Raw genomic sequence first — 19660 nt, 5'->3', positions numbered from 1 at the left:
AGTACAACACACACATACTATAATACATACACAAAAAATAATTTTTAATGGTCATTGTGACATTAGCTAGTGCACAGCATTTTAACATGCCAGGCAGAGTTTTAAATGACATGTACACACACAATCTCTCATTTAACCTTGTTTTACAAATATTAACTCATTTATTATTTACAACTCTGTGAAACAGGGATTATTATCACCATTACACATCTCAGGAAACTGTAGCACAAAAGGTTAAGTGATTTATTCAAGGTCAATAGAAAGCAAATGATAAGCTAGGCGCAGACCTCAGACAGCGTGACTGGCATCTAGACTCTTAACCAACATTTCTTCTGTCCATTCTTCTTCCTTCCTCCCCTCTTCTCCCCTCTTGCCCCCCCCCACCTCTCTTTTTTAAGACAGAGTCTCATGCAGTCCAACCTGGCCTGGAATTAAGTACAGCCTGATCCTCCTGCCTCTATTTCCCAGACTAGGATCAGAAGTATGCGCTACCATGCCAAGCCCCCAATTCGTGCATTTTGTAATGCAGGTGTCACTACTACTATTCAAATAAACAACCCAAATCAAGAATTTACATGAGTGTGCATTTAAGGCACTTATGAACCTGAGTGAGACTATACAACTCAGCAGCTATTCCTCAGCTACTATCCAGTCAGGTATTATGCCCACAATGTATAACTGCAAGCAAAGAGAACAGACATATCCATTTGAGATTGTTCTTTCTTATCACTTTTTGATTCAAGGCTTTAGACAATGGTTAACAGCCATTTATTTCTAGTATTTCAGGAACTAAGAAGTCCATCACCTCTTCTTTGGATCTGAGACCCTCTACCACCTTGCTTTCAATTATCCTGACACCACTCAACAGTTAGTACAGCTCCCTCTCCCTAACATAGAGGCCATCCATAAAATAGCTATTATAAAGTGGGTCAAGTGTGATATATTCATATAACAGGATATTGTAGAATCAATAAAACAAACAAACAAAAACAGCCTGACTGCATTCACATAGAAAAACCTCAAAAATAAGATTATAAAGAACACATATAGTGTATTGCTACTGATATTTTAAAAATACTCTGTGACCAGTGTTCTCCAATATATTTAGGTCACAGCACACAGATCATGATAACACAGTATGTTACACTTCAGTTAGTGAACAAAGTTGGTCATCAAGTCTACAGTTCAAAGGCTGAGAAGATTGGTCTCTCCAACACTTGAGAATCATCCATAGCATTCAAACTGGTGTCCTTCCCTGAAAACTTTCTTTCTTTCTCCTAGATAGAATCCTGCTTTATATCCTAAACTGGCATCAAACTACTCATGACAGTCCTCCTGCCTCTATCCTCCTGAGTGCTGGGATTACAGGCATGCACCACTCTATCTAGTTCTATATAGTACTCAAATTGAAAAGTTCACTCATATACTGTTTAGAGATTTGCACAAACACAGTGAAAGTAAAAATGAAGTATATTGGAACAATAATCATCAATTTTAGGATAACAGTTACTTTTCGGGACAGAAAAGACTATATATTCAAGCAAAAGATTCATGGGACTTCCAATAATATAACACTGCTTCTTTTTTTTTGCAGGGGGTGGGGGGTGTTTCAAGACAGGGTTTCTTTGTGTAACAACTCTGGCTGTCCTGGAACTCGCTCTGTAGACCAGGCTAGACTTGAACTCAGAGATCCACCTGTCTCTGCTTCCCAAATGCTGGGATTAAAGGCGTGTGCCACCACTACCTGGTTTTAACATTGCTTCTTAAGTTGGGTGTTATTTCAATATTATGTCCCATATATTTATATAAATATAATAATTTTAGATGAAAATAATAGGAAGTAAAGCAAATAGACCAAATGTAAACAACATTTCAAGCGTAGACTTGTGAGATGAGAAAAGGGTGGCAGCTTGGGAGAAAAAGAGGTTGCCAGATAAATGGAGAGTTTTCTTTTTAAAGTACAGAAAAGGAGTAGAGGAAAGACACTGGGCCCAGGGGAAGTAGATAATGAATGGAGCAATTCCTAAAAAGGCAGGAATGATGAGGTACAATATTAAAAATCAAACAAGGAAAGAATAGTGTTTTTCTCTTGACACACACAGATAAGCTGGGGCTTTATTTTGTATGGTTTTTGTTTTTATAGCAAGTACATTACGTTTACTTTGTGTGTGTGTGTGTGTGTGTGTGTGTGTGTGTGTGTGTGTGTGTGTGTGTCCCCCAAATAGGCAGTAGTCTTTACCCTGTGTTTTAGGCTCTAATCATCTTGCAGAGGGACAGAGCTGAGCTAGCACCTCTATACATTCATCACCTGACTTCAACTTCATTCTTTCTAATAAAATTCATTTGAAGAAGGGTTTGACAACTTAATTGCCAGCGTGCAGTTTTACCATAACATAAGCCTTAACAGCAGACACAGAACTAAATAATTTCTGCCCCTCTTGGAAATGCACTTACTATGCAATTGGCCAACACTGTGGGGCATCATAAAAACAACCCTATAAAACTACTGTCCTATTTATAGTAAAGATATTGTTGAGGATGTCAATCAATAGTGTCTTCTTTATATGGACTCAAGGGATATATCTCTTTGATCTTGATACCAAGCCAAATGATACTTCCCATGTACAATTAGTTTGTTTTACCTTTGGGACACTGTAAATCAGGGCACTGATCTTGCTTCCTAATATGAACTGGCTTCTAGAAAGCCTAATGCCAAATTTGTAGATCACATCTAGAGAGGGCCACATAACTTTGCAATATTTCTTCATCTGCCACCTGAACTTTCTCAAAACCATTTAAAGTGCCACCTACCACAAAGAGATTGGAAAAGCTTGCCTGTCGTAGATAGGTGGTAAGGAATAGGAGCATGAATACTGAGAAAGACTAAGAGTGAAGCCCAATAAGAACCAAGCTCTACTGTTCACCACAACCAAGAAACCAAAGACTAAAGAGGCACAACAATGGATGTAGATTCTACACTGGGGGATTAGAATTAGTAATAAATATGAAGATGAATGATAAATTGGAATAATAAAATACAGAAAATTGGGGGCTGGAGAGATGGCTCATCCGTTATGGGCACTGGCTGCTCTTCCAGAGGACCTTTTTTCCCAAGTTCAATTCCCAGCACTCACATGGCAGTTCACAACTATCAAAATGGGATCTAATGTCCTCTCTGTTGTGCAGACTTAAATGCAGACAAGCACCCATATATACAAAATACTTAAAATACAATTAGAATAAAAACACAAACAAAATTGGGATATAAAATATAAGTGTACTAGAGCTGGAGCTGGAGAGACAGCACAGCAGTTCAGGGCACTGGCTGCTCTTCTGGAGGACCCAGGTTCATCCTCGGCATTCACATGGCTGCTCACAACTGTCTGTAACTCCAGCCTGAGGAGATCCAAGACCATCTTCTGGCCTCAGCAGCACCAGGCATGCATGTCGTGCACATACATACATATAGGAAAAACACCCACACACATAAAATAAATAAGGTAATTAAAAAATAATGTGGAGAATGATAGAGGAAGACTCCTGATATCTACTTACACAAACAGACCGTGTGTGCACAAAGTAATAAATACAGGAAAAATAAATATAACTGTATTTCAGATGAGAATATTTCAGTCTAAAACAATTATGCACTGAGGTATTTAGGAGCAAAACCCCACAATGTTACTTAATGTAAAACAGTTCAGATAAGCTGGGCAGTGGTGGTGGTGGTGGTGGTGGTGGTGGTGGTGGTGGTGGTGGTGGTGGTGGTGGTGGTAGTGCATGCCTTTAATCCCAGCAGTCGGGAGGCAGAGCCAGGCGGATCTCTGTGAGTTCAAGGCCAGCCTGGGCTACAGAGTGAGTTCCAGGAAAGGCGCAAAGCTACACACACACACACACACACACACACACACACACACACAAAACTGTTCGAGAAAAATATATGCATGTATGTACACACATGCACATTGTATAATTTAGTTTTATTTTTCTAAATTTGAAATTAACTCCAAATCAGAAGTTAATTAGAAATAAAAAGTAGTCATTGTCACAACAGTAAGCTGTGAACTAACTAGTGACTTCTGCTTGGGGTCAGGGGGAGATCTACATCTTACAAGACTGTGAGGTCATAAGGATATTGGGAACTGTTTCACACTATATAAATTGTTGTGAATGACAAAAAAGCCATGTAACTAAATTCAAGGTCTATTTTGGGAATTATATACTTTTTCAAATTAATAATAAAAAATAAAACAATTATTTTTTTCTTAGTTGGGTTTTATTGCTGTGAAGAGACATCATAACCATAGCAACTCTTATAAAGGAAAACATTTAATTGGGGCTGGCTTACAGTTTCAGAGGTTTAGTCCATTATCATCATGATGGGAAGCATGGCCAAGAATTATTTTTGTACAGATAGCAAAATTGACTTTATATGTTCTGTTACTTGAAGCAGGAAACTTTTGGCTCCTCATCATCAGAAAAAAAGTGATGATACTTTCCAAAGTTATTACAAAATGCCAACAAGTCAAAATAATACCGGATATTTTAATAACAAAATGAGAAAAGAAATAAGACTTGAAATGTTCAAAGGTGGCAAAATGGCCCCATTAAATAAGAATAAATGAATGTGCTGTGTTAAAAACAAAGAATGCTGCATTAGTATTAGTGGAGATGGATTTAATAGTACATAGTTCAAATGGGTGGAGGTGGGGAGAGATTTTGGATGTTCAGAAGTATAATTCTTGCCAATGGTGGGATATGGCTGAAAAAAACCTAATACACTATTAATTAACATTAATTAAGATATTATTTAGGGTGATAATAACCAACTCCACACTAGTCAGCGAGCCTATGAAGTAATACATTCAAATTCTGGGCCTTGGGTCTCCTTATGGTTCTAAAGGAACAGCTTCTATCAGACTTATCATCCTGCTAAAACAACTATAAACCAGGTTCAAATATGGATAGCAACTCTTTCAGTACGCTAGATATCAACACTAACAGGTAGCATTTGAGGAGCCAAAATTCTGTAGAGGAGGGAAGCATGCAGACATGAGTTCAGCATACTTCTCCCCTTTCACCTGGGGTATCTGCCATTTCTCCACAGGGATAAAGGCCCTTTAGATGAAGACCTGAAGTCTTACTGGTTGAAGAAAATACACAGAAGGTATGTGACTGCAACACCAGCTGAAGTGTGGAGAAAGTTCCAGAGAAGAGAGAACCATGAGAGAAAACCACAGACTCTGCATAGAAATCCCATTCATGATGAGCGCTTGCAACAAATGAGAAATAGCAAATAAGTTCCTCAATTAAAGATCATATCAGAAAAATAAATAGGCACGCCATAGAAGTGGAGAAAGTGAACAAGAAACTCATTACCTGAATTTATTTAAAAAAACTTCCACAAGTCAGTAATAAAAACAAGCACTTCAATTAATCAAAGTAAAAGATTTCAATAAACACTTTAAAAGAAAATACCCAGATGGTCAGTAATACAACAGTTGCCCTATAATCCTGAAGTCCCTCATGATGTGAAAGCAAGATTGAAAAATTAGGACTGAAGGACATGCCAGGTATATGCAATATGTGATTCTAAACTAGTGACATTTGCTATAAAGGACATTAATGAAGTAATAGGCAAAATCCAAATGGAGTCTGATGACTAGATAGTCTGATGATAGTGTTAATGTTCTGATTTGAAAGGCTGCATTATGGTTATGTAGGAAAATGCACATATTTGAAGCTGGAAGGGCACTGTCTCAGCAACTTACTCTCAAATGGTCACACACACACACACACACACACACACACACACACACACACGTTTTGTTCTATACTTGCATATTGCAAATTGATTGTTTTCTAAAAAAGATTTTAAAAGTGGGGGGAGGGGTAATGGAGGGCAAAGAATGGGGGATGAGAACATAAGGAAATGGGAGGGTCGAGCTGAAACAGGGACAGAGTGGGAGAGCAAGGAAAGAGATACCATGATAAATGAAGACATCATGGGAATAGAAAGAGGCAGGGTGTTGGGGAAGGTCTCAGGAATCCACAAGGATCCCACATTGGACTACTGGCAATGGTTGAGAAGGTGCCTGAACTGGTCTATTCTGGTGACTGGACTAATGAATACCCTAACTGTCATCATAGAGCCTTCATCCAGTGACTGATGGAAGCAGATGCAGAGATCCACAGCCGGGCACCAGGCTGAGCTCTGGGAATCCAATCTATGAGAGAGGAGGGATTCTGTGGGCAGGGGACGTCGAGATCATGAAGGGTAAACATGCAGGGATGACCAGCCACACTTGTGGAAACCCATGAACTGTGGACTAATAGCTGTGGAGCCCCCATAGGACTAGACTAGACCCTCTAGATACGGGAGACAGTTGTTTAGCTTGAACTGTTTGGGGGGTCCCCAGGCAAGGGGGTCAGGATCCATCCCTGGTACATGAGTGGGCTTTTTGGAGCCCAGTGTCTGGAGTGTGACACCTTGCACAGCCTTGGTGCAGGGGGGAGGGGCTTGGACCTGCCTCAGCTGAGTGTGCCAGGCTCTGCTGACTCCCCATGGGAGACCTTGACTTGGAAAATGTGGGTATGGGAGGTGGGTTGGGGGGAAGGCTGGGGGGTAGGAAGTGGGGGAAATCTGTGGTTGGTATGTAAAGTGAATAGAAAATTTCTAATTAAAAAAAAGAACAACTATGGTGTGTGGTGTGTGTGTGTATGAACATATATATATATATATATATATATATATATATACATATATATACATATATATACACATACATGCATATACATCTATGCCTGTAATGGCCAATCCTCACTGTCAACTTAAAGTCACCACTGAGACAAAAACATGCCTCTCTGAGTACTTTTGAGGATACTTCCAGAAAGGCTTAGCAGGGTAGGAAAACCCACCCTGAACATGGGTAACATGGCTAAGGTTCCCAACAGACTGAAAAGAAGAAAGTGAGCTAAGCACCAGTGTTCACTGTTTCCTGACTGGATTCAATGGGATCTTTTTAAGCTCTTGTCATGTCTTCCTCATCATAATGGACTGTACCCCTAAACTGTGAACCGAAACTACCCTTCCTTCAGTTGCTTTTGTCTGGTATTTTGTCTCAGCAACAAGAAAAGGAACACAATACTCAACTAGAGAGGTAATACATTAGAATTCCCTGAAGGGTTGCATGAGTTATGTTAAAGTCTTCAAAGCTTTAATGTTTACTCTCCTTATGAGCAAAATTCAATAGTTCTATAAGTGTAATGCTGAATAAAGCTGGTTGTATACAACTTGTTTCCAATACAAGAAAGGATGCCACCAGGCACTCCCTGCACTCTGCTCCTGTTTAATTACTATGAATGCCCCCTTTCTGCGTGCTACTTCAGGGTATACACTGAATTTCTTATCAAAGTACTTTTGATTAGGAAGCTGTTGATCTTTTATGAATTCAAGCCTGAATGTGTCTACTCACATAAAACTGTACACGCAAGATTTCCACAAAAAATATGTGTGCCACACCTAATTAAATGTCACGGAAGGCTCCAGCTCATCTGCTCAATAAATCCACTTCCACAGCCAGACTAATGTGGTATGACAAGCAAGTCAGTCACACAGTGCTTTGACTTAATTTATGAATAGTTTTACTGCCTATACTCAGTACAAGATCTTCTCTGACTTCAAGTAAGTTAAGTAACACAAAATATATTAACCAAAAGAAGAAAGATTGCTTCACTGAACTTTGTCAAAAATGAAACATTTCTGCTCATCAAAAGAAAAATAGGAAAGTCCTAGCATGGGAAAAAAATTCATAGTACAGATCTGAAAAATAATTTGTATACAAACTATATAAAGACGTTCCAGAAAGAAACAATAAAAAGATGAATAACCCAACTTTAGAAGGACAAAATAGATATTTTTAAAAAAAGCTTCAAAGATAAGCCTTAAAGAGTTGGGAGGAGGTGGAGGAGGGAAAACATGATCAAAATATTTTGTATGAAAAATTTTAAAAAGAGATGACTATTTGAAGTCATCATCTTATAGACCAGAGAGCACTAGGAGAGTTTAATGAACACGATACAGAATCTTGTTTTAAAATAACAAAAAAACATTTTTTTTGAGTTACATTAAAAATATTTTCCTCATACAATATAAATTTAAACTGGTTGAAAAATATTACTTAAGGAACAAGAATGGTCAGGAAATGCTTTAAAAGATTCAACTTCCAATTCAACACTTCCTACACTTCCCTTTTAAGGTTTGCAAAGATTTTTAGAATATGCTATCTGGCTGGGTGTGGCGGCTTACTCCTGAAACCTCAGCACTTGCGAGGCTAAAGCAAGAAGACTGCTGAGCTTTTGACCAGCCTGGACTACAGACAGATTCTGTCTCATCTTCTTGGCAGAAAGGAATACTCGAGCAGTAGGAATCAAAATATCCTGAAATTCATACAAATAGATAAAAATAGACCTACTAGGTGTTTAGGAGCATACAAGACTACAATAATCATTAGTAGCTTCTAAGACAAAAGTCTAACTAAAATAGGCTAACTGTCCTGTTTTTATACCTAAAAGACTTTATGGACAATAAATACAATGAATGTAAATTTATAAAACCAATAATAAAATAAACTAGGGATGTAGCTCAGTGGAACAGCACTTGTCAAGCATGTAGAGTCCTACTAGCTCTACCACACTACACATACAAAATAACAAGCATTATGACCTCATACTGCTTTAAATCTTTTTGCAAAATAATCCCTAATTTAAAAATTGCTAAGCATTTTTATTAAGACCAAAAAACTCCAGACTTGTGAGGACACATTCACAATCATAATGGCTAGCTGTATCGGATCATTGAGTAAGATATAAATCACTGAAATTATTGTCCAACAAATACATACAGTGCTGATCCCTACAGAATTCTGCAGGGCATATTTTATTGCAATACTTACTGGCGCTACTATTTTTCCTGTCTGACCAACTTGCATGTCATTGGGAACAAAGCCAGCATCAACAGCAGCACGGGAAGCACCAACTAAAAGGGTAGGAAATGTCGTTATTTTCAAATTCTATTATTCAGCTAGTGAGATATTCACCAACAACTACAAAACATCATCCTAATATTGTATAGTCAAAAATTATTGTATAAAGGACTCACTTTTGAAAAAAAAAATACTGTAACTGATTAAGAATTCTAAACAATAAGTACAAGTGCATTTTTCAAAATACAAATTTCTTTTTCTTTTCTTAATTTATTTTTAAATATTTTATTTATTTATTTATTTCATTTTATGTGCACATGTGTCTGTGTGAGGGTGTCAGATCCCTTAGAACTGCACTGGACAGTTTTGAGCTGCCATGTGGGTGCTGGGAATTGAACTCTGATCCTCTGGAAGAGCAGTTAAATGCTCTTAACTGCTGAGCCATCTCTCAACCACCACCACCCCCCTTTTTGGGACAGGGTCTCTCTATATAGTCCTAGCTATCCTGGAATTCACTATGTAGATCACGCTGATCTTGAACTCATAGAGATCCTCCAGTCTCTGATTCCTGAGTGCTGGGTTTGAAGACATGCACCACCACTCCAGGCATAAAATTTCAGTTTTTTAAGTTGGCTGGCTTCTGACATTTGCTTTTATCAGAAAAGCATCCATAAACTCCACATTATAATCTACTTAGGAAATACTATACAATGTTCCTTTATATACTAACTTCATGACATTTAAAGAAATGCTGTATAATATCATTACCTATTATGATCAGATAGTCACATTTAACACAAGATTGAAGTTTAACAAGTATCTCAAATTAATAAATAAAATGTAACTGATTTTCTCTCCACAAGATCTATTCTTGGGGCAGAACCACCCCTTCTGGAAAGAGACAAGAAAGGGACGCAAATATTTCTTCTGTATACTGTTGCATTAATTTATTCTTTTTGTTCTGGTTTCTTTAGAAGCTCAGATAATTAAACTGAGATCACCTTTCTTTTCTGATATATATTTAATACTATAAATTTCCCTATAAGAACTTATCCTATTGGTACATGGAAGACTGTCATAGACTAGCATGGGCAAGGCAGTGAGACTATCTCAAATATTTGAAATTTAAAAACAAACAAATAAATAAAAGGTGGGGACACGTGGATAGAGCCCAATGGTGGAACACCTGCCTAACATGTGAGAGGCCCTCAGCTCAATTCCCAGTACTAGGGAGCTACCTCCTCCCCCACATCCAAGCACTGTTTTTACTGTACCATATACTTTTTTTCATTCAGTTCAAAATATTTCTTTTGAGGTGTCTTCCTTTACTCATGTGTTACATAGAAACATGCTATTTAATCTCTCCATGTGTCCTAGAATTTTCTAGTTATGTTTAGTTGCTGATATCTAGCTCAAGCTTACTGTGGTCTAAGAACAGACATTGAATGATTCCCTATTCCTTTACATTTATGAAGGTGTTTATGGTCCCAAATGTGGTCTTCCTTGGTGAATACTCCTGTCAGCTTGAAAATTTGCTGTTGGGTAACAAAGACATCCATAGATGTTAATTCAATTCAGCTAACTGCTAGGTTCAACTGAGTTTCCCTGTTTTGTTCTATACATTTCTGATAGAATCACTGAACGTTACTTGTAGAATCATCTATTTCTTCTTGGATCTTATCAATTGTTTTCTCTTTTTAAAAATATTTGTGTGGGGGCTGGAGAGATGGCTCAGAGGTTAAGATCACTAGCTGTTCTTCCTGAGGTCCTGAGTTCAATTCCCAGCACCCACATGATGGTTCACAACCATTTGTAGTGAGATCTGATGCTCTCTTCTAAATAAATAAATAATCTTACAAAAAAAAAACTGTGCATCCCCAGATATGAGTAGAGTATGTGTGTGCACAAGTACATGTGTGATAAAGGACAGAGGTTCACTCTGAGGACTTTCCTCTATCGCTCTCCATCGTGTGTGTGTGTGTGTGTGTGTGTGTGTGTGTGTGTGTGTGTGTGTGTGTGCGCGCGCATTTTTAGCTTTATTTTTACTTTTGTTTTGTGTGTTTTGCCTGCCCATATGCCTACACACTACTTCTGCGTAGTGCCCATAGATACCAGAGAGGGCACTGTATCTTCTGGAACTAGAGTTACAGACGGCTGTGAATCTGCTACGTGGGTGCTGGGAACTGAACTTGAGTCCTCTGTAAGAGAAGCTAGTGCTCCTTAACCACTGAGCCATCTCTCCAGCCCCTCTCCATCTTATTTTTTTGAGAAATAGCCTCTTCACTGATCCTGAAGTGCAGCATTTGGCTAGGCTAACTGGTTAGCAAGTCTTCAGGACTCCCCTGCTCACACCTCACCAGTGCATCTGTCCACCACACACCCACCTTTGTTTAGTAGGTGTAGGGGTTCTGAACTCAACTTCTCAGCAGACACTTTTTTGACTCAGTATTTCCCCATCCCCTTGTGTTTGTTTATGAGACATTTTGCTATACTGCTATGATGTTTGACTTTGACTGTCAACTTGATGGGATTTAGAACCACCATGGAAACAATGCTCTGGGTGTATCTGAGATGTATTATCTAGATTAGGTAAATGAAGTGGGAAGGCCTACCTTAAATGTGGATGGTACCATTTCATGGGCTGGGCAGGGCAGCAGCATCCATCACTTTCTACTTTTATACTGTAGACACAATGTGGCCAACCATGCTACTCCCCCCACCTTATCTCCCTGCCATGACAGACTGTATCCCCTGAAACTGAGAGCTAAAATAAACCCTTCCTGAAATGGTTCTTGTCAGTACTTCTTCATAGCAACAAAAAAGTAACTAATAGTCATCCAGGCTGGTCCTGAATTCCTGGGAGTAAGGGTCTTCCTGCTTTAGCCTCTACAGTGCTAGGACTATAGGCACATACTATACCAAGCTTCAATTCCAACAGCTTTTGCCTCAGTTATTTGGATACTATTTTTAGAAGATTATACATTAGGGCTTGCCATGTCTTCTGAGAGAAATGACTCTTTAAATATTATGTAATGCCTCCCTCATCCCTGATAACTTTCTTTGCTATTAAGCTGGCACAGTCTTAATTTTTTGTTTTTTTTTTTTTTTTTTTTTTTTTGCTTTTTCAAGACAAGGTTTCTCTTTGTAGTCTTGGCTGTCCTGGAACTCACTCTGTACACCAGGCTGGCCTTGAACTCACAGAGAACTACCTGCCTCTGCCTCCTGAGTGCTGGGATTAAAGGCGAGTGTCACTACGATCAGAATTTCACTCAATGTATTTTGAACATAATCATCCCCCCTCAACTCACCCTTAAGACCCTCTCAAACCTCCCACACCTTCTCCTCCAACTTTACTTTTTCCCCTTCTTTCCCCATTGAGGTAGTTTGTGTTGGCCTGCTAGTGTACTTCTATATTTAAAGTGAGTTTCTTGTAGACAAGAAATAAGTAAGTCTTGGTTTTCCATCTACTCTGACAATCTCTTAATTGGTGCATTTAGATCACTGACTTTCACAATGATTACTGACAATCTTGGATTGATTGGTATCTAAATTATTTGTTGCCCCTTTTCTTTGTTATTATTTTTATCTTTTACACTTTCTGTGTTTTTTAACTAATTTTATATAATTTGTCTTATCTCTTTCCTTACCTTTTTTTTCTTTTTTGTAGTGACTGCTGGAGTTTGCAATTGACACCTACTCTAATTCCACTTTTAAATAACACTGTACCCCTTCAGGGTAGGCATACATTGTAGGATAACCCCATAATCCAATTCCTGCTGCTCCCTGGTAGTACTGTCACTCATTTCACCTACCCATGAGCAAATACAAATGTTCACACATACATAAGTAACTGACCACACCACTGTTATTTTGACTACACTATTATTTGTTAGATTAAGAATAAGAAAAGCATTTTTATTTATTCATGCCTTTTGAGTCTCTTCTTTACTCTTTTGACCCCAGCAGTTCTTCCTTTCTTAAGAATTCTTTATCATTTCCTTTTTTTAAATTTAATTAACATTTTTTTTTCATTTATTTTACATACCAACCAGTTTCCCCTCCCTCCCCTTTAGCATTTCTTGCAAGGTAAATCTCTAACAGATTTGTTTCTGAGAGTTTTCTATTTCCTCTTTACTTCTAAATGGTAATTCCATGGGTACAGAATTCTATGTTGTTGCAGTTTTCCTCTCAACACTTGAAGATTCTTATCCCATTCTCATCTCACTCACACGGCTTCTGAAGAAAGGTGGAATGTATTCCTCCCCCCCCCCCCCGCATTTATTTGTTTTGCCTGCATGTATGTCTGTGTGAGGGTATCAGATCTTGGAGTTACAGACAGTTGTTGACTGCCATATAGATGCTGGGAATTGAATCCGGGTCCTCCAGAAGAGGAGTGGGTGCTCTTAACCACTGAGCCATCTCTCTAGCCCCTGGAATGTATTTATCTTTGCTACGGTATGACCTTTTTGTTTTCTCCACTATGGTTTCTTTTAGGATTTTTATCTTCATCTTTGACTTGTTCCAGCTTGCAAATTTCACAAACACATTTGGTGTTTTCTGAGCTTCCTGGATCTTTGCTTGTGTGTGATGTGAATGTGGAGCACTTCCCAGGCTTCACTGTATCAGCCACTCCTGTTCTTTCCTCCCACCTCCACATGACACCCACTATTCCTCAGTTGTAGTTACTTTTTACTTTACATCACGTTACTTGTATTTTTTAGAGGCGTGCCCTAGGTACTGGATATTTTATTGTTGTTTTCTAGCTCTTTTGCTCTTTGCTTTTTAGTGTTAACCATGTCTGTAGCATATCCTCAAGCTCACAGATTCTTTCTTCAGTCCTTCCAATTTTTTTTTTTTTTTTTTTTTTTTTTTTTTTTTTTTGGTTTTTTTTTTTTCGAGACAGGGTTTCTCTGTGTAGCTTTGCGCCTTTCCTGGAGCTCACTTGGTAGCCCAGGCTGGCCTCGAACTCACAGAGATCCGCCTGGCTCTGCCTCCCGAGTGCTGGGATTAAAGGCGTGCGCCACCAACGCCTGGCCCAGTCCTTCCAATTTACTATGTTGATAAGATGCAGTCATTTCTGCTCCCATGTTTTTGTTCTTAAATTTATCATTTTTTCCAGTTCTTTCTCAGAATCAAGAAAAGTGCATTTACTTAGTACTTGTATATGAAAGTCATACAGGATCAGAGCATGTGAGGAGGCTGGAAAACAACCGGTAGGAAATCTGAAGTAGGCTGTGAGGTTGGCATTTCAGTACTTTAAAAATCAAAACTATAGAGATTCCCAACATTTGGCAAATGTAAAACTGCCACACACACTCTTTAAAAATGACTAGGATACCTCCCTTTACGGAGATGTTTCAGCACTTATTGGAGGACTAAGAAAACCATTGCAGAAAGAATGAAATAATGGTCAAAACTGGAAATCATGTAAAGCAAAGTAAGTCAGACACAGAAAAGCAAGTATCTTATATTTTCTCTCATGTAGAATCTAGATTGAAAAAACAAAGACATGGAAGTAGAAAGGAAACTACATGGAAAGAGAAAGAGGAAAAGAAGAAGGCAGAAAAGAAATAAATAATCAGGTTAAATATGACCTAAGTATGCTACGCACATGAATAGAAATGCCACAACCAAATGTTATTTTGTATAATTGATAAATGATAATAAAGTTAAACAAAAAAGCTGAGTTAATAAATAAACGAAAGAAAAGCTGAAAAAAAAGAAAGCAAAATATAAATATATAAATGAAATAATGAAAAATATTTCCAGCAAAAAGAGAACATCACGCTACAAAGGAAGATGTCTTTACCTGCAGCATGCAGTTGATCTGCCAGGTCGTACAGTAGCTTAAAGTTCTCTCCACTCTTCAAGCCCCGACCTCATTAAAAGAGAAAAAATAAAATTAGGTATATACAGGCTGCACTCTATGAAATGTTTGCCATTTTATATGCCCAGCTGAATGCCCATATTACACACTGCCACATTAAGCATACCACCTCCTCTACAAAGCCTTTTTTGACATCTATGAAGCATGCAGCATTGAAGTTAATTAACTACATAAAGAACACTGTGATGTTTGCCATTTCTCCACTATAACAGAAACACTTAAGTCCAATATGCAAGATCCACAGTTCTCTAGGTCACTGCTATATCTGTGGTATTAGAAAACTCTTAGCCGGGCAGTGGTGGTGCACGCCTTTAATCCCAGCAGTCCGGAAGCAGAGCCAGGCGGATCTCTGTGAGTTCGGGGCCAACCTGGGCTACCAAGTGAGTTCAGGAAAGGCTCAAAGCTATACAGAGAAACCCTGTCTCGAAAAACCAAAAAAAAAAAAAAAAAAAAAAAAAGAAAGAAAAAGAAAAAGAAAAAGAAAACTCTTACTAGAACTTGGTAAATAGTCCCTGCATGACTGAATGGAACTTCCTGCTAGATTTCAAACTCCATAAGAGCAAACATATTCTACTTTTTGTTTTTATTTCTCCAGGAAATGAAAATGCGTCAGGCCCATCATAGAACAGATATGGACTAATATTTCCTGAATATACAAACCAATAAACAAGATAAACATCTTTGCAAAATATTAAATTATTTCCTCCGAATACCACTTGAGCAATAGATAGCCATTGGGAACATTAACTATTTTGTTTAATGTTTATTTTGGAAAGATTTTAAAATCACATCAATCCTTATTTTCTCAAAAAGTCAGTCAACAAACTATAAAGGAGCTTAATACACAAAAAGAGTTAAGCCTGCTGGGTGGTGGTGGTGCAAGCCTTTAATCCCAGCACTCGGGAGGCAGAGCCAGGAGGATCTCTGTGAGTTTGAGGCCAGCCTGGTCTATGGAGTGAGATCCAGGACAGGCACCAAAACTACACAGAGAAACCCTGTCTTGAAGAAAGAAAAAAACAAAAACAAAAAAGAACAAAAAAAGGTAAGTCTTACGCCACATTCAGGCCCTGACATTAACTGTGAAGGGCTTCCCAATTATCATCTTCAGAGACCTATATAACCCTGAAAGCCCTTGAAAGTAGAATGAAGCAGGGGATTTATAGACAACTTAGAGATTCCAACTACTTTTTCCACAATTCAGAAGCCAATCAAATGCCAAAGAAAAACACCCAGAAGTCTGAAAAACAAAAACACCATGTGGCAGAGGTGTGCACTGAGATTTGTGCCCTGCTCCCAGATGCCATCGACAGATGTGTGACAGGAAGCCCAAATCCTGTATTATGGTCCTAATTCCATATTCCTGGTAAAATATGACTGATATTTATAACTTACTAACTTCTGACTTTGGAAAGAAATATTAAGGGGCTGGAGAGATGGTTCAGTGATAAGAGCACTGACTGCTCTTCCAGAGGACCCAGGTTCAATTCCCAGCACCCATATGGCAGCTCAAAACTGTCTGTAATTCCAGTCCCAGGGGACCTGAAACCCATGGCAAAACACTAATGGACATAAAATAAAAATAAATTTAAAAAAACTACAATTAAAAAAAAGAAAGAAAAATCAAAACAAAACAGAAACCCTATGCTCCAGACTACAGATTCAGCTCCGCAGTGCAAGACCCTGGGTTCCATCCCCAGCACCACCGAAAACTAAATAAAACCTTTTGTTTTTTTAATGAAGTCTGCAGTGTACAGCTTCTGTTATCTTTTAAGTCATGATTGCACTCACCACCAGATACCACCACTTTGGCACCAGTTAGTTCCGGCCGGTCACTTTTTGTCAATTTCTGGTCAAGCCACTCTGATATTCCCACTGGTGAGGAACTTGGTGCTGCACACATTGATAAATAAAATTAAAAAATGAGAATGACTTCAAGTAATATGGTAATAATTATTTTTAAGACAAACATACAAACACCCAATTCTAGGAAATTCAAGTTCACTCATTTTCATGTTCCCAATTTCATTTTCTTTAATTATAAAGGTTTAAGAGGACAAGATTCTTTTGGGAAGTCATTTATTACTCCTAAGTTCATCTGTAAAAACCAGAATAATCATTCTCTCTAGTGTTCAAATAAGATGCCAGGCATCTTAAATGTAACCCCTATTTTTACTGTTATTACATTCTGTTATTGTACTGAATCACTCAAATAATGAAAGTAGAAAACTCCTGACACAAACGTAACAGATTAATCTTAATTGATCCTCTCTCCTACTCTCAATCTACCGAAGTGATTATCCTTGTACCAAGAGGCTGTGAAACAGGCATAAGTTGTAATTATTTATATAACCTTGGAATATGAGTCAGTTGAATTTGTACTCTGCACTAGAAATTAATGTGAGGCTGTCTCTGATTCTAATATAATCTGCAGACTGAAGAAACAAAGGCCAACCTATCACCAGGCTGAACTGAACACTTACCCTTTTCTGAACCGGCACTACCTCCACTTGCTGCTGCAGCCTCAAAAGAAGTTCCTCGGACAGAAAACACCTTCACTTTCTCATCACACTTCACTGTACATAATGCATTTCCTGAAACACAAATTTTATTATGAAGAAGGAAGAGCAAAAGTATTCCTCTCAGACTCAAAATTAACTTTATGAAGATGAGGCAAAAAAATAATCATGGACCAGTTGTTTCCTACCTGCTAATACAGGAAGAGAGGAGCAAAAAGTGAAGAACTTCACCAGGGACCCTCTGTACAACTCTGAATGTCTTTTAAAGCAAGAGAGGTACTGACATGCCTGGAATCAACAAACTCACACTGGTGGCCAGAGTAGGAATGCACACCTCCTCTGCAGCGAGTAGGAATGATATTTCTTTCTCCCAAAACAACTCAATCAGTAATCTAAAAATATGAGCTGCTATGGTGATATTTTATTTGTACTGAAATGTGATTTTATTTGTATGTTAATAAATAAAGTTGCTTGGAGGTCAGAGCTAATAGCAAGCCATAGCAGAGCTGGGCGGTCGTGGCGCACACCTTTAATCCCAGCACTTGGTAGACAGAGCTAGGTAGATCTCTGTGTGTTCAAGGATACAGCCAGCATTGGAGACACATGCTCCAATGTGTGTCTGGAGGTCTGTACAGACAGGCAGTGACGAGGCAGTCACGTGATTGGGTTTACAACCAATGAGAAGGCAGGACAGAAAGTCTATATAAAGACAAACAGACAGGAAGTAGCTCTCTTTCGGAGAGGTCTCTTGGCTTAAGAGGCTAGCTGCAGCAGGCGGGTAAGGCTATTAGCTCTGATCTCTTGGCTTTCTTCTTTGCATTGGTTCTGTGTTTCTTATTTAATAAGACGGTTGGTTACATCTACAAGCTGCTCTACCTTAATACAAATGTAACTGCTATTCATGCCAAAGAAGATAATATGAGGAACCAAAACTTTAAAAGTATTAGAGACATTTCATGTAGACAAGCCATCACGTTAGGAGTGACTGACACCATGAACAAATACTTCCCCTTGAATAATACTCAAGAGTACAGGTCTGATTTAAGAATCAACCAGTTGTGCCGGGCGGTGGTGGCGCACGCCTTTAATCCCAGCACTCGGGAGGCAGAGGCAGGCGGATCTCTGTGAGTTCGAGGCCAGCCTGGGCTACCAAGTGAGTTCCAGGAAAGGCACAAAGCTACACAGAGAAACCCTGTCTCAAAAAACAAAAACAAACAAACAAAAAAAAAAAAAAAAAAAAAAAGAATCAACCAGTTGCACTGAAACACACAACTTTAACCAGAACAAAGGCAGTAACAAAGAAATTAACTCCTTCTCCAGCCCCATTAGAGATCAATCAATGAAAGAGATGCTGAAAGGAATTGTTAGTGCACATGGAACTGGAAAGTGAAGACCGAGAATACTATTTTTAAAAGATTTTGCCTTTCCAGGTACTACTTTCAACATAAACAAGAACTGAACAATGACAATAGCAATAGACATGCTAATGTGGCAAGGAGAAAGAACTACAGGCAACTAATTAGTCTCTCCCAGGGATGGACCCTTTAATTGGTTATCCAATACAATTGGCTATCCAATGCAAAGTAGCCAGCCAGAAATCATATACACACAAGCAAACGAAACAGACTCAGCAGGTTGTATTTATATATTTATGCATATATGTGTAACAATAATAAAGAAAAACGTACTGTAGTGGGTAGCCTTTGACCTGGAAATACCATCCCCTTTGAAGCTTCAGTAACTTGTAGGCGGAGCCAAGAGAGGACCCCTAAAGACCTGAGATCCAGATGGGGGAGCTCTCTTGGTTCCTGGACCCTGGATGGTGGAGGCAGATCGAGCAGAGTTCTCCAGAAACACCGCCGGACTGCGCTACACCTTTCCCAAACCCTGTAACCTATCCCTTCACTTGTAAGTTACCCCACAAAATAAACTTCCCTTTTAACTACGTGGAATTGTCTTAATATTATAACCAATATCACAGCTACCCACTACAACATACTGTCAATTTGAGAGTAAAGAGGAATGACACAGTAGGGATTGGAGGGGAGAAGTGATGTAAATACATCTTAATTTAAAAATACATATATATGTATATATATATATATATATATATATATATATATATATATATATATATATATATGGTGGCAAACTTAACTACTAACCACTGGGGGGAAAGATCTTACTCCATAAACTCAAAGGCCAGTATAAAAGCACTGAGCACAGGATAAATCAGATGGAATGCCATGTCATGGTATAGTAGCAATTCTGAA

The 19660-nt window shown here is 38.5% G+C and overlaps 1 protein-coding gene across 1 annotated transcript in view; it reads right to left on the bottom strand.

The window, feature by feature from the left end:
* Positions 1-19660, bottom strand: part of Etfa (electron transfer flavoprotein subunit alpha) — a 61887-nt gene that overhangs the window by 24314 nt on the left and 17913 nt on the right. The window contains exons 6-9 of the mRNA XM_028865016.2: positions 17352-17462; positions 16660-16761; positions 14794-14862; positions 8955-9037 (exon numbers count right to left, since the gene is read on the bottom strand). Of these exons, the coding sequence (XP_028720849.1) occupies positions 8955-9037; positions 14794-14862; positions 16660-16761; positions 17352-17462 (365 nt within the window). The remainder of the gene's footprint in view (positions 1-8954; positions 9038-14793; positions 14863-16659; positions 16762-17351; positions 17463-19660) is intronic.

This window comes from Peromyscus leucopus, chromosome 7 (genome assembly GCF_004664715.2).
Source record: "Peromyscus leucopus breed LL Stock chromosome 7, UCI_PerLeu_2.1, whole genome shotgun sequence".
Classification (NCBI taxonomy): domain Eukaryota; kingdom Metazoa; phylum Chordata; class Mammalia; order Rodentia; family Cricetidae; genus Peromyscus; species Peromyscus leucopus.
Note: the sequence above shows the minus strand (reverse complement) of the source record. Positions and strands in the feature narration are given on the sequence as shown.